This window comes from Ammodytes marinus, assembly GCF_949987685.1.
Source record: "Ammodytes marinus genome assembly, chromosome: 14".
In the NCBI taxonomy this organism is placed as follows: Eukaryota; Metazoa; Chordata; class Actinopteri; order Uranoscopiformes; family Ammodytidae; genus Ammodytes; species Ammodytes marinus.
In genome coordinates this window covers 27,015,742-27,030,231 of record NC_137218.1, presented here as the reverse complement: position 1 = coordinate 27,030,231, position 14,490 = coordinate 27,015,742, and the positions used below count along the sequence as shown (strand labels likewise).

The 14,490-nt window shown below is 41.7% G+C and overlaps 2 protein-coding genes across 2 annotated transcripts in view; both read left to right on the top strand.

The window, feature by feature from the left end:
- atp2a3 (ATPase sarcoplasmic/endoplasmic reticulum Ca2+ transporting 3) overlaps nucleotides 1–14,490 on the top strand; it is a 333,837-nt gene that overhangs the window by 212,316 nt on the left and 107,031 nt on the right. The gene's annotated exons all lie outside the window — the stretch shown is intronic.
- The window catches only part of mlxipl (MLX interacting protein like), a gene marked incomplete at both ends in the record, with an annotated part of 64,710 nt that overhangs the window by 23,520 nt on the left and 26,700 nt on the right, over nucleotides 1–14,490 (top strand). The window contains 5 exons of the mRNA XM_080041505.1: nucleotides 1,185–1,312; nucleotides 2,915–3,038; nucleotides 5,024–5,153; nucleotides 6,730–6,889; nucleotides 9,724–9,996. Coding sequence (XP_079897631.1) covers nucleotides 1,185–1,312; nucleotides 2,915–3,038; nucleotides 5,024–5,153; nucleotides 6,730–6,889; nucleotides 9,724–9,996 — 815 coding nt within the window. The remainder of the gene's footprint in view (nucleotides 1–1,184; nucleotides 1,313–2,914; nucleotides 3,039–5,023; nucleotides 5,154–6,729; nucleotides 6,890–9,723; nucleotides 9,997–14,490) is intronic.

The following is a 14,490-nucleotide window of genomic DNA, read 5'->3' as shown; positions in this document are numbered from 1 at the left end:
AAATGAGATGTACATGCACCTGAGGGAACACCTTCATTGAGGAATAACTCTGTGTGGAGGAGTCCGGTCAAAAAATAATCTAACCAATCAGAGACCTTGTTCTGTCCTAACGTTTGTCCCTTATATAGTGGAAGGCAGCCCCTGATTGGTTCATGCAGTCGTCAATCAGCGGACAGAAGGTGGGTAGGGCCCGGTCTGACTGGAGGCTACATTGATTGTTTATATATGAACCAATCAGGCGCTGCCTTTCAACTAAGGGGACGAACGTTTTGGATTGACTGGATTGGATTGGATGTACTTTATTGATCCCCAACAATGGGGAAACTGGTTTGCCACCATAGTCAGTACAACGTAGAACATACAATACAACAATACAACAAACACAGTAATACAGTAACAACATAAAACAAGCATGGTCACAGGGGGAGTATGGTCCACTACCATAGTAAAAATAGAAGGTTAAAAAAAGGGAATAAATAATAATATAACAATACTATGATGTGCAAATGAGCAATGTGCAGAAATCAAATCAGTAGTCCTGATTAAAAAGCCTAGCTGCTGCAGGAACAACAGATCTCCTAAATCTCTCTGTTGAGCATCTCGGCAACAGGAGACGTTCGCTCCTGCCACTTCTAACAAAAGTGCAGAGCAGGGGCTGGTCGTCACGTGACAGGACAGTCACGTTAGGTCAGAACGTGGTGATTTGCCCGGTCATTTTTTCATAGGGATCCTACCCAGTACCCACAGAGATTTGGAGAAAGTCTGGACTGATCTGCTGGAGAGAAACAAATGTGAAGCTAGCACGAGATCAGGCTGGTGTCATCACCAGGCTAGAATGTCACCACAGTTATACTGATTGTTTGTGAATCATATGGGATTGGTGTTTGATGTAGTAATCCCTCTGTTCGAGGCGACAGTGGCGAAGTGTGTAGGGAGATAGTCCTCTGGAGTGCAGGGTCGGAGGTTCGATCCCCCGCCTACCCGCCACATGTCAAAGTGTCCCTGGGCAAGACACTGAACCCCAAATTGCTCCCGATGGTTCAGAGGGCGCTTGTATGGCAGCTACTGCCATCGTGTATGAATGGGAGAATGTGGTAAGAATTGTTAAGCGCTTTGAGGCTAAGAAAATCGGCTAAAAAGCGCTATATAAGTCAAGTCCATTTACCATTTTTCGTTACCCACAGATCAGCAAAGCCACCACGCTGCAGAAGACGGCAGAGTACATCGGTAAGATGCAGCAGGAGAGAGCCCAGCTCCATGACGAGGCCCAGAGGCTCAGAGAGGAGGTCCAGCTACTCAACTCTGCCATCAAGTGAGACCTGGAGCTAGTATAGACTCACCTTACTTCTGAGCTAGTATAGGCTCGCCTTACTTCTGTTTGTGACTGTGTGGGTCTGACTGAAGTCACTTTCAACGACACAAACACTAGACCGAACTAGATGAGTGGGGAGCGGGGATGGCTTGTGTAATTCAGGGGGAAAAAGCTGTGTCCCCAATTGGTAAAACACTGTTTTTTTGTGTCTGTGATTAAGGTCAGGCTTAGGTTGGGGCAAGTACTGGTAATGGTTATGGTTTTGGTAAGTCTCCAAGGAAAGGAATGGGAATCTATGTAAAGTCAAGGGACCAAAGAGCGTTTTTCAAACTTGATAGTCCGCTTCTATTTTGCTGCCTTGGTTCACAGCAGATGTGAGAATGATACATTCCCTGCGTTCCAATCCCCGTACTTTCTGCTATTAAGTATGGTAGAAAAAAGATTTAGGATGTCCCAATTCCTGTGGTCAGATTGATTATGGTTAAAAATACCTGCATGCCTACTCTCATTTTTAGTGTTGAAATCAGCATGCTATTTGGCGATTCTGACCCACAATCCAGTGTGTACCAGAATCGACGGAGCCTCCTTATGAAAACAACCGGGAATGCGATAGATATACAGTATAAGCCAGAGGCAGGATCAAGGCTCAATGTTATGATGAAATAAATAAGTAAATGTATTTCCCAATTGTATGCCTACTGCATCCTAACTAGATTATTTGTATGGTCAGCTACAGTATGAAGAATAGAAAAATAAAAAGTATGCGATTTGGAACACAGGGAAGGTTTGGTTTTTCACTAGCTTGGTTCTCTTTCACACCTATCGTTTCCTCTGGTCTGATGAGTTGGTGAAGTGAACCAAAATGCAGCGTCATAAGGCCACATGAGAACGTTCTCTTCACTCATTGGTCAGATGTGTCTGGGGGGCGGGAGCAATACCGTAGTTCCTGAACTGCTCTAAACAAGACTATACAGTAGACAAAAAGTCCAAAGAGCCATTTTAGGCACATTATTCAATGTACATATGGGGCACCTGATTATTGATTTACGGCATACTTGAAATTGTCCTCCCTCTGCATCCATCCTCTGTGTCCCATATTGCCCTTTCCCTGCTGACATGATGTGGCAGCACTATGTTCTGTTGACATACCCTGCGTTCCAATACCCATACTTCCCTACTATTTAGTATGCCAGAAAAAAAAATATATATTTTTTTTTCAAGATATTTTTTTCATGCTTTTATTGATAGTGTTAAGAGACAGAGGTGAAATGGGGCAGAGAGGGGAGTGACATGCAGAGAACGACCGCGGGCGGGAATCGAACCTGGGTCCCTACCAACTGAGCCAAGGGCGCCCCCTCAGAAAAAGATTTAGAATGTCCCAATACATGCATTTCAATTGCAGTATGCCAAAAATAGGCCCCACTAACTCCAATTGCATTTTGCAGTATTCGTCTTTATTCTTGACATTTCTCGACAAATCTTCCTTATCTGATTTTTTTTCTCTCCTGTGGCCCTAAAACTCTTCTGTACTTTAGCATGTAGTGTAGTAAAAAGAAAGAGTATGTGATTTGGAACGCAGGGTCAGTGTGTCTCTCTGTTCAGTGTGTGTCAGCAGCAGCTTCCAGCCACCGGAGTGCCCATCACCCGCCAGCACTTTGACCAGATGAGGCAGAAGTTCAGAGACTACGTCCAGGCACAGACACTGCAAAACTGGAAGTTCTGGATAGTATCCTTTTGTTGTAATGTACATTTTAATAAAACACTTCAATTCAGTTAACATTATTTATCGGTTAGGAACTTCATCTGCAAGGAGAATCAGTGCAAGTACAGTTCACCTACCCAGCAATACTCCACAATATAACAAAACACACACACGCGCATGCAGGCACGCGCACACACACACACACACACACACACACACACACACACACACACAAATTCTACTTCAAACCATAGAATATAAGCTAATGTTAAGTATTAAATATACCCATCAATTCTTGTGGGAGGTTCCTATGTTTTTTCGATACTTTGCGGTTAGTTGGCTGCAGCATCGACTGGCTTGTTCACACTTTGGAGGGATATCAAATGTTGTTTCAACCCTAGAAGTTGTTTTCTTTGAATCCAAATGATCTCATTACACCAAACATTAGGGCTGGGTATCGTCAAGGACTTCGCGATACGATACGTATCACGATACACTGGTCACGATACGATATATCACGATATATCACGATGTATTGCGTATCTTGATATATCACGATATATTGCGATATTCCATAAACAAGTTGCCTTGTCAAACATAACAGCACAATATAGTGATAATTGTACAGACAAATGAAGTCAAGACTATTTCATTCACAACTTCCTTTACTATTTTTCTTCCTTTTTTTGTTTTGGCAAATTATCAAACACTGCTGCAGCTGCCATAACATCAAAATAACAAATCCAATTCACTCTTGTACTAACTGTACAGGACACAATGAAAATGAAAACACATCAGTGTGCTTTTGTGACACAGTGAATCTTGAGTATTTTTATAAACAAAACTGATCTAACTTCAATAGTCAGTATCCTAGAGGCTCAGGCCTGACAGCAGACATGGGTTTGAATCTGACCCGTGATTGTTCTCTGCATTCTATTCCCTCTCTGCCCCATTTCATATCTGTATCTCTGCACTGTCAATAAAGCCTTGAAAAGCAAAAAAAAAAAAAAAAAAAAATCATAAAAAAATCATAAAAAAAATTATTAAAAAAAATCGATATTTTGATATAAAAATCGATACTGATATCGGGAAACTAAGTATTGCGATATATCGATATTTCGATTTTTTGACACAGCCCTACCAAACATTATGCCAATCTGTGAGAATACAGAGACACTAAAAGTGTAGCAGGGAAAATCCTTACTTTGGTACAGAACACGTGCTAAGTGACAAAAAAAACGTATCTTTGAACAGGCTTTGGTATGATAATGTTCTTTTATTTCACACAAGCGCTACACCATTCATCTGTGGCGTTTTCAGTGTAATCAGAACAGATCAAATAAATGACTGTGTGTCGCAAATGCCCGTTTGCATGAAATATATTCTAATATGGACTCATAACTCTTCTCCCTTCTCCATAATGACCACCTAATCCCCGGGCGAGATGCAAAGATTAGATCAGGCTTTTATCCCCTTTGTGTGCTGCACACAGGAAACCTTGAGGGCATTTTCTTAACCATGAATATTAACAAATTTTCTCTACGTTCCTCCAGGATTTTTGCATTTATTTCACTGCTGAAAGAATCATTGACAACAAGGGAACTGTGCTGTAGATTAACACCAGGCTTTTAACACTATAAAGCACTTTGCGAGGGAAATCCTTTTGAGACGCTGTGCAATGCTCGACAACAATTCAGTCAGGGAAAACAAAGACGGTTGAGGGAAAATATTCTGGAACTCTTCTCCATTTGTAGCAACTGTAGCTCAGTGGGTTGGGTGGTCGACCCGCAACTGCAGGGTCGGTGGCTCGATCCCCTGTCTCCCCCTCCACATGTCCAAGTGTCCCTGGGCAAGACACTGAACCCTAAATTGCTCCCGATAGTTAGCTTGCACCCTGCGTGGTAGCTGCTGCTATCGGTGAATGAATGTGTGCTCCAGTTGTAAGTCACTTTGGATAAACCATGTAATGTAATGAATGAGCCAGACTTCTCTCCTCAACTCAGTGTCAGTTCAGCATCATCATGGAGCCGCTGTTTGAGTCCTACAACGGGATGGTGTCCACAGCCAGTGTGGAGGAGCTGTGTCGCTCCACTCTGTCCTGGCTGGACCAGCACTGCTCCCTGCCTGCCCTAAGACCCAGTGAGTCCAACTAGAATGGAGATATGCTCTTTTTTCCTCACAGCAACTAGCCATAGTGTGATTGTGTTGCTATCGTTCCATATTGTTAGCCTCATAGCATAATTGCCTAAATCATATTTACTCTACTCTACTTTAACTCTGCATCTACTCTATTCTACATCTACTCTACTCTGCAACATTTTCGTTATCCTAATAGCATACTTGCCTAAGTCATATTTGAAGGGTTATAGAGTAAGGTAAAGTAGATGTTAAAGGTGCTGTGAGCGGAATGGTTCTTTTAGCTAACTTCCTGTCAGTTACTGCAGTTAGCAGTCCCCTCCCTCGTCCCCTCATCCCCACATTAATGCACTGCGGTCTTCAAGCAGCGAGTTATCTAGCATCATCTCAGATCCATAAGTGTGATAAAACATGATAAAAACCAATAAAACAGACATTTGGAAGGATTTTGACCTGCTCCGCCATTGTAGGTGCATAAACATTCACCCATCTGTCGCTCTGGCGTGCACCGGCAGTGAGACCATGAGTGAGACGGGTGCCGGTTTGTAGCGTTCTCTCTTGTGATTGGATATTAATTTCGGGATCCCCCGAAAAGTTTATCTGCCGATTACATGCAGAGCAGCTGACTTTATGAAACGCGCACATTATGTAAGTGATCACTGTATGAATAAAGAGCGATTTAACACTTATATTAACATAAATAAACTGCTTACTTCACCTTTAAGTAGAGTAGATGTAGAATAGAGTAGAGTAAAAATTATTTAGGCAATTATGCTATGAGGCTAACAATATCAGTGTTCTCCTGTTGACCACGCTGACTTCGCCAATTAAATACTGTCTATTTTACATCAAACTACTGACAAATGACAATTAATTTTCATGTTGATTGATAATGTGTAATTCCCTTTTTTAACAGCAATTTTAATGTTTTTCTTCAATAGCTTTCACGTCATGTGACCCCAGTGACATAAAATCCGCCTCAGAAATTAAAACTACACGGGACACACCTTTTCATTTAAATTAGATTTGAGTACTTTTCCTATTTTATATGAAAATTTTTATGGAAAGTCCATGTGTTTTTCTTCAATTGCTTTATTAGGTGATTGTCAATATACACAATATGAATACCATTCCATTTTACAGATGGGGCAATAAAGGAAATCATAAGCAAGTTTTTCCCCCCATATATTTAAAGCTTTGAGGTTCTTGAAAAAGTTATAAAAAAAAGTAATATCAAAGTTGAGTGTCTTAATAAGCGTTTACAGAAATCTGAACAGTCTCCATGGCCACTGTCATTGTCTTTGTTGAACATTTGGGCAGAGAACTGCTGTGATTGGTTCCAAAATGCCTCTAGTAATATAAGAACCAGAGCATAGCCTGCCTCATCTAAAGCTAATTTCCATAAAGTTCATCAAACTTAAATGACAATATCTTTACTTGGATTTACAAAAAATGCCTAACTCTTTTCAGATGCTTTACTATCGTGCGACTAACTGCCCAAATGACATAGTTAGAAGGATTTTGTTTCCCATCTTCCTCTGCCCATTGACTATAATATGCGTGTGTCTTTCCCTCCCAGTGGTTCTGAGTTCACTCCGTCTCCTGAGCACCACCACAGCCATCCTGACAGACCCCAGCCTACTGCCGGAGCAGGCCACCCTGGCTGTGGCCCAGGGCAACACAGCTGGGACCCTGGACCACTCCTTACAGCCCGCCATTCGGGACAACACACACCCCATGTGACCCTGAAGAAACTGACTCTTATCTGGAATCCACCGCAGTGCACAAGTCATAAAGAAAAAAGACTTTCAGCGTTCAGCACTGAGAATTCTTAAAGCTGTAGTGCGTAACTTTTTACATTAAACGAATGTCGGCTACGTTCAAGCCAATCGGCAAACGAGTTGACACAAAGTTGAAAAGACTCTCTGTATTCTTTCAGTATGGCAGCGTTTACAAATAGCCTGCCACCGCCGCCTACCTACTTCCGCTCAATTTTCATTTCCCTTCAGTAGTCAGTCTGGGTCTGCGGTATATTTGCGTTTTTTCTCCTGCAGATTTTTTGCCTGTCCAATCAGCGAACAGAGGGAGTGGCTGAGAACATTGACGTGCGCCAGTTGCAGAAGCCGGTGCATGACATAAGTCACGACCAAACGTTATGCGATTGGTTGGCAGATCCAGAGTGGCACTCTGGGCAGATCCAATAGTTTTAAACTAGTTAGTTAGTTCAACAGACACCTGCCTTCAAGTGAGTTTATGTTTGTCAATTGAGCGATTCCAGACCTTCTGTACAAATGTAATGAAGTGCAATAGGCTGGTAGGACCAGGCTAGTTTACAAACTGGTGTCACCCCAAAACACTGGCCCAGGAGCTCAGAAAAGTGCCCCCCGAAATTTTTCAGTTGTTAATTCTACTGCTAAGAAAAAACCTGGACCTACAGCAGAAGGAATAAAATCCATGCGCGAAGGCTTACCTCATGTAGATTTTGTAATCACACAAAATTCCTCAAAGGGGCGCCAGAAGTTACGCACTGTAGCTTTAAGGGTGCATAATGACATTCCAGTAAAACTCCCCAAGCTGCAAGAAGAATGTATCCCAGTACACCCAAGGTTCATAGCAACTATATGCGATCTCTGTTTGAATTCTGATAAAGCTGTAACATGTAAATGTAAATGTACTTTATTTATACAGCCCTTTACAACAGTCCTTTCAGTGTACCAAAGAGCTTTACAGGATTGAGCAAGATAAAACACGATAAGATAAAATCAAACAAGACAAAATCAAACAAGACAAAATCAAACAAGATAAGATCAAGATCAAAGTGTCATCACGCTACTGTGTATTAAAAGCCATCCTGAATAAATAGGTTTTTAGCCTGGATTTAAAGAGGCCCAGGTCAGAAATGAGACGCATGTCAAAGGGGAGCTTATTCCAGAGCCTGGGGGCAGCAACAGAAAAGGCTCGGTCACCCCAGTGCTTGTACACACTGGGGTGACTGACATGTTCACTTGTAATATTTTCTATGCCTCGAGATCAATGTATTTTGGTAAAGCATGAATTCAGATGAGTGGCAGGAGATGTCACTCACTTTGACTGTAAACAGATTGCTTACTTTAAGTCATTTGGTAACATCAGTTGACAGCTGTATTTATTTTCAATTCCTTTCACACCTCGGGTCACATATGGGTCTGTGATAAACGGAGATATAGCGCTATACAAGTCAATTTACCATTTACCATTTTCAGTTTCTAATATATGATTGTGGTCACTGACTGACTGACTGAATGATCTGATCTAACTTCCCCTGGATTGGCTATCCTACAGCTGTGCTAGTATTGGGAAAACACAAGGTAAAAGGACAAACTTTAGCTGGCAAAGATCTGAGGTCTGAGAATCACCCGGGCTCCTTGAAGTGGGTCTAAAAGGTCCCTAGCAAAAATGAAAGATTGTAAATGATGCTATTACTGATTGGTAATGTCAGAAGGAGAAACGGATGGCTGCTTTGGTTAGAAATGTGTCTTTTAATTTTGCACCTTTAAACTACATCATGGGAAGAAACATCTTTCATCTTTTCTAATACAATTTGCCATCGCAACCTTTGCACTCGAGGTAGAGTGAAACAGTACACAGTTTAAGAGGGAGAATACATAGATAAAGCCCAAAAGGGTATTTTCACTAGTCGTTATATTGACTTGACATGACTTTTATTGGGTAAGCACAGGTGTTATTATAACATAAGTGATTGCTATGTTCAGTGCAATGTCGAATTGAGACGTGCAAATTTGACAGTGAACCGACAAGAACAATGCAAGGAGTCTTTTAACTAAAGCAGCTGAATGGAATGCAGCCGTCATTTCCATATTTATTTACACCAGTGATATTCCCACGATGACAGGTCAAAATGACTGCAGCAGAGAAAGAGGCTTTTTTGAGTGGAAATACAAAAAACAATGTGAAAACCAGAATAGCCAATAGTACAGTGCAACATAATTATTTATTTTTTCTGATAGGGATCAGATTAAGGCTGTGTTTACCCAACCCTGGTCTCGCTACAACTAAGTTTTCAATAGCTTCCACGCAATTGTTTTGAAAACGTTCTTCATACACGGTCTCGCAATCGCTGTAGTATGCAAACGAAAGGCCAGAGTATGCCTACTCAAGAAGATTAAGTATTTTTGGATCGAATCAATTTCAAAGAATCTAGAAAGAGGGATCAATATTTCTCAAAAGTTGTGAAACGTGGGATAACTTAAATACATTTGCATTCGTATATAATGTACTACTTGGCAAGTAGGCTAGGTAATAACAAGTTATTAAACACTCATTTTGTCCTCCATGATTTGATATTAGCCTACTATAAATCAGGGCTGGCATATCAAGATTAGGCTACTAGCCAAAATTCAATTGGGAAAATCAATAATACCACAATGATATAGAAGTGTGAACTAAACCCATAGATAGTGACTAAACCCCAAGTAGTTGACACAAAAACATTAAGGGAACAACAATACTCACGCTAGGTGACGCTATCCCAGTGCACTTCTATTTAGCCTACTCTTTGGTCCATTCTTTGTAGCAGCAGCAGCAGACGCTCCTCCCGGCCGACAGGCGGCGCTGTGCTGCAGGCGGCGCCGCAGCTGCGCACTGGGGACTTTTTTTGTTCCATCATCATCTCCTCTAGTGCGCTGTCCACTTCAGCACCACGAGCCGAGCGGAGGGAGGCATGCAGGCAGCGGGCTAGACCGCGGCTCAGCATCAGCACCCACCCGACTCCCGACCATACCGAAGACAATATACAGCCATTTCTGACGGGAAACAGCGACTCCAGCGAGGCTAAAGACGCGAAAAGGTAAGGAGTTGTTGTTTATCCGTAGTGAGCTCGAGGCGAAGCAAGGAGCGGTTGAAGGAAGCAACGGGGATAATTACGAGGCATCACTGGAGAATAATAAGCTCCCCGTCCCTTCCTGGTTCATGAATACCGTGTGAATGAAGGCGGTGTTTACGCTAGCAGTTTGTTCTATTTGTACCTCATATATTCACCATGTGTGTGTGTGTGTGTGTGTGTGGTGAGTTTATTGAGAAGGGAACAGGGACGCTGTGACGAGCGGCAGTAGTAACCTATACGGAGAGCGTGTTTCTGCCTCTCTACTCTGTTTTCCTCGCTGTGCAGATGGTGCTGTTTTATAAATCTTGTATTTCCGCCGCCGCTGCCCCCGTGGGCCGGCCAGCTGCCGTCCCTTTCTTTCCTTCCCCCCCCCCCCCCTCCATCCTGACTGCGGGACATTTAACATGCCCGTCACTCCTCTCATATTGTTATTATTGTGCTCTCTCTCTCACTCCACCATACTCTCAGTACAGTTTACTCAACGTGTTTATATGCGGGGGAACCCAGTGTTTTCATTTTTCGCATGTCAGGCTATATGAAAGAAGCAGAAAATTGAAACGACTTTTATAGAATGTGGTTATTTATCACAGTGGCATCGATGCAAAAGCAGTATGTTGGGTGGACAAGTAGGCTAGGCTAGTGGATGTCCCATATTTTCCTATGATAAAAAAGGACTTCTAAAAATTTGAAATTAGAAAAAGGAATAACTGAAAGCATAATATATGCACATTTGTTTTAGGACTGTTGCTCTGACAAAACAAGCTTGTTAAGAATGATACCTTGGGTAGTATATTAACATATCATAGATTACTTTTTTGGTTAGTTTCTGACAATTTTAAAATCGAAAGATTTCATTAATTAAGAAACTAATGGAAACTAATGGATAGATAATGACAATTATCATCATCAGGAGTTTCAGCTCTAACTGAAAACAAACACTATATCCATCACACATATTGCATTACGATACCCTGCTGTATGTCTGCATTCAGGAATGCCTGCTGCAGTCTTAAGCCTACAATACACTTGCTGTTCAACAACAACAGCCAGTATAGGGCTTTAGGTGACATGGCAAAAGACTCTTTGTCCTTATGAATATCCCGCAGATCAGCAATCAGTCTGTGACACGCACCTCAGGTTAAAAAAGGAAAAGTCAGCAGTGGCTGTGTGAGTGACGGGGGGCCGGTGATAGTGCTGACCAAATGCTCTAGTAGCCTATCTCCAGGATTATATATACGGACAAAACTAAAAATACAGATTGAGTGTATGGAGGACAGAATGCAGCCTTCCATTTTGTCCGTGTGTTGGGAGCGAGATAGATGGGCCCAGCCAGGTGAGGTAACAGGCTGATAGAGGGATTATCTTGTAGAGATGTGAGAGGGAGAAATGTCACTCTCATCCTCTTTCTCTCCACAAAGCATCTGTCCCTCTGCCCGCCTCTCTATTCATACATTGTTCCTAGATGAGCATTACAGATACGTGGTCCAACCTATGTATATGTCTTTTTCAATAGCCAATAGCCATGTCTAGAGATCAGATCACAGCCCATCTATTATGCTGATATCACGTTGTTATCCAGTTTGTGTTGTTGTTGTTGTTGTGGCTCCACGGCAGCAGCCACTCTGACTATTAGCTGCCTGCATTTCTTTATTTGAAATATGTTGCCTTGTGAACACAGGTTTTGGCCGTGCCGATGATCTCAAAATGCTATTCATCGGCCTGATTAATAGGCAGACCGATTCATCTCTAAGTGATACCCCCCCCAAACCATACACTGCTGCTGCATTGGAGTGACCTCTATCAGCATGCCTCTGTAGCTCTCCTCTCCTCTTCTCCTCTCCTTCCCCTCCTCTCCTCTCCTCCTGCTGTCCTACTTCCCTCTGCTTCTGCTCTCCTGAAGGGCAGATCCAGCGCTCGGGGGGCGGGGGGGGGGGGGACAGATGAACAGGGCAGTAGCTTTTATCAAGCTAAAATGTTTCAGGCAAGGACCATTTACCAAGTGTCAAAGCACAATAGACTCCATCTCATGACGATATGAGTCATTGTAAAAGAGCCCTCAATTGATCTATCAAGGTTAAATAAAGGAAAATGAATGAAATGATATGGTCTGATAGTGTGTTTTGAAGAGAAACAGAAAAGATAATCCACACACATCACTGCATTGTTAAAGCACATGAAGGTTGTGACAGCCGTGAATGGATTTTTTTCAAGAAGCATAAGAGTTCTGACTTTCGAAAACATTACTCTTGAGTTGTCAAGGAGGTGGCGGGCTGTATGCGCTCACTGCAGGTGGTAACTCATTCATGTTTATTTCAAAAGGCTTTGCCAGACTGCGTTGCTTGTCTCTCAATGTGAGAAAAAAAATGCTTGTGTATATCTATGTAAAGAGTATTTTACTGCTGTATCAATTGGATACAGCGGATGTGAAACGTCCCCTTATGAGTCGTCTTTTATTTTGGCTTTGCCATTCAACATTCGTACAAAAACCATAACTCACATCTTTAAAAAAAAAGTTAAAGAAAAAAAGTAAATGGAGAAAGCGTATTTGCACCATCAATTTTGCTGCATTTGTTGTTTTGTTGTTGTTTTTTTTATCCTTGGCACTATTTTGTCGTGCTTTTTCTTCTCTGTGTTTAGTCACAGTGTGTTGATTTTGGTGTAACAGGATCTCTTCCAGATGTATGGACAAAGCACATACTGTGTTATTAACAAAGTGAAATCCTGCTCTCAGCCCTCTAAAACTAACAGATACCAATGTGCAGTGAAATGTATTGCTTTTAGATTAAGGAAGGAAACATCAGCAGATACTAGATTCAAAACCGCAAATGATTTGGAGCTCATTTCATTTATGCCAAAAACCAGATCCACACTGGTTGACATTATGGATCTTTCATGTATTGACCAAACGCTGTGTAGCCTTAAGATTGAGTTTACAATTTAAAGTCAATAGCCAGGTGCTGGCATGAATATTGAAATAGAAATATAGCCTGCTCAGTGTTTCCCCCAGGAAATGTCTTAGTCAAGGTGGTCACTGTCTAGCTGTACAGGAGGCGCGGCGCTCGGCGCCGCGGCCAAAATTTTGGGGGTATTTTGCTCAAAGATGCCAATGCGCCCTAAAGAAATAGTTCTGTTTATTTGAATGACACTGACCTTACAGTTGTGCAATTTTGTTTGCTATGTGCACATTTTGTGCAAACATGCAGACGGTACAAAATACAATTAAAGAAAAGTTCTACTGTTTTGGTGCAATACCATGCAGACACACTAAATAAAAATAATGGACCATACACTTAACATGTGTATCAAAGTGCTTTTTAAAGTTCCTTTTTGGATGGGGGGCTGTTGTGAGATTATTGTGGACAATAGGCATACTGTGATGCGATTAATTCATATATGGTTATTATTAGCCTACTTGCTTGATTTCTTTTTAAATACAGAGGTTATTGGTTGTTTTGGAACATGTATTTCCAAATTTAAAACATAAAAATAAAGCAGCATTTAAAATTCAGAAAAATAAATCTTGTATGGCTACACTAGCATGCTGTTTTAAAAATAATTCAATAATTGAAATAATACAAAGTGTTTTCCCCTTAAAATTACTAAATGCATTTCAAAGACAGTTACAGTGTGCACTTCTGTAAACTTACTGAAAGGTGCCTGGGCCATCACTCTCATGCATGTATCAGACTTTTCTCTGCGCTGTATGAGCCGATAAGTTGTGTTGCCACGGTGATGTGGAGTGTTAAACTAGTCTAGCTTTGCAGAGCACTTCTTTCTGTTCAGCTAAATATCCCCATAGAACCGCACTGCGTTTATTATCGCCACAGGTTAAATGTCGGTTTGCTGCTGCTCGTTTCCCGCGTACATGCCGTAGTCGCGCGCAGCGCGGGACGGTCGCGCGCGCAGAGCCCCCGACACAGAGCAGCTGATAGTCTGAGCAGAGAGAAACGCTTGGAGACATATGTGCACATTTATTTACCGCAAATCACGGCCTTTCGCGCATTTCTGACCATGAAAAATCACACATCGCGCTTGCTAGTACATTAATTGTGCAGCACTAAAAATAAAAAAAATAAAGATTTAATTTTTTATTTTTTTTTGGTCGGTCAGTAGTCAAGGCGGGGGGCTGGTTTTGTTAACGCGGCCGCCTTAACTATAAAGCGCTGGGGGAAACACTGCTGCTGTCATCATTCCTCTTGTTCATACCTATGCAAGATGGTTTCTTATCAGGGACAAATTACACTTTAAAATCTTTAGCCTCATAGCATAATTGCCTAAATCATATTTACTCTACTCTACTTTTACTCTACATCTACTCTATTCTACATCTACTCTATTCTACATCTACTTTTCGTTAGCCTAATAGCATATTTGCCTAAGTCATATTTTAAGGATTATAGAGTAGAGTAGATGTAGAATAGAGTAAATGTAGAGTAAAAGAAGAGTAGAGTAAATATG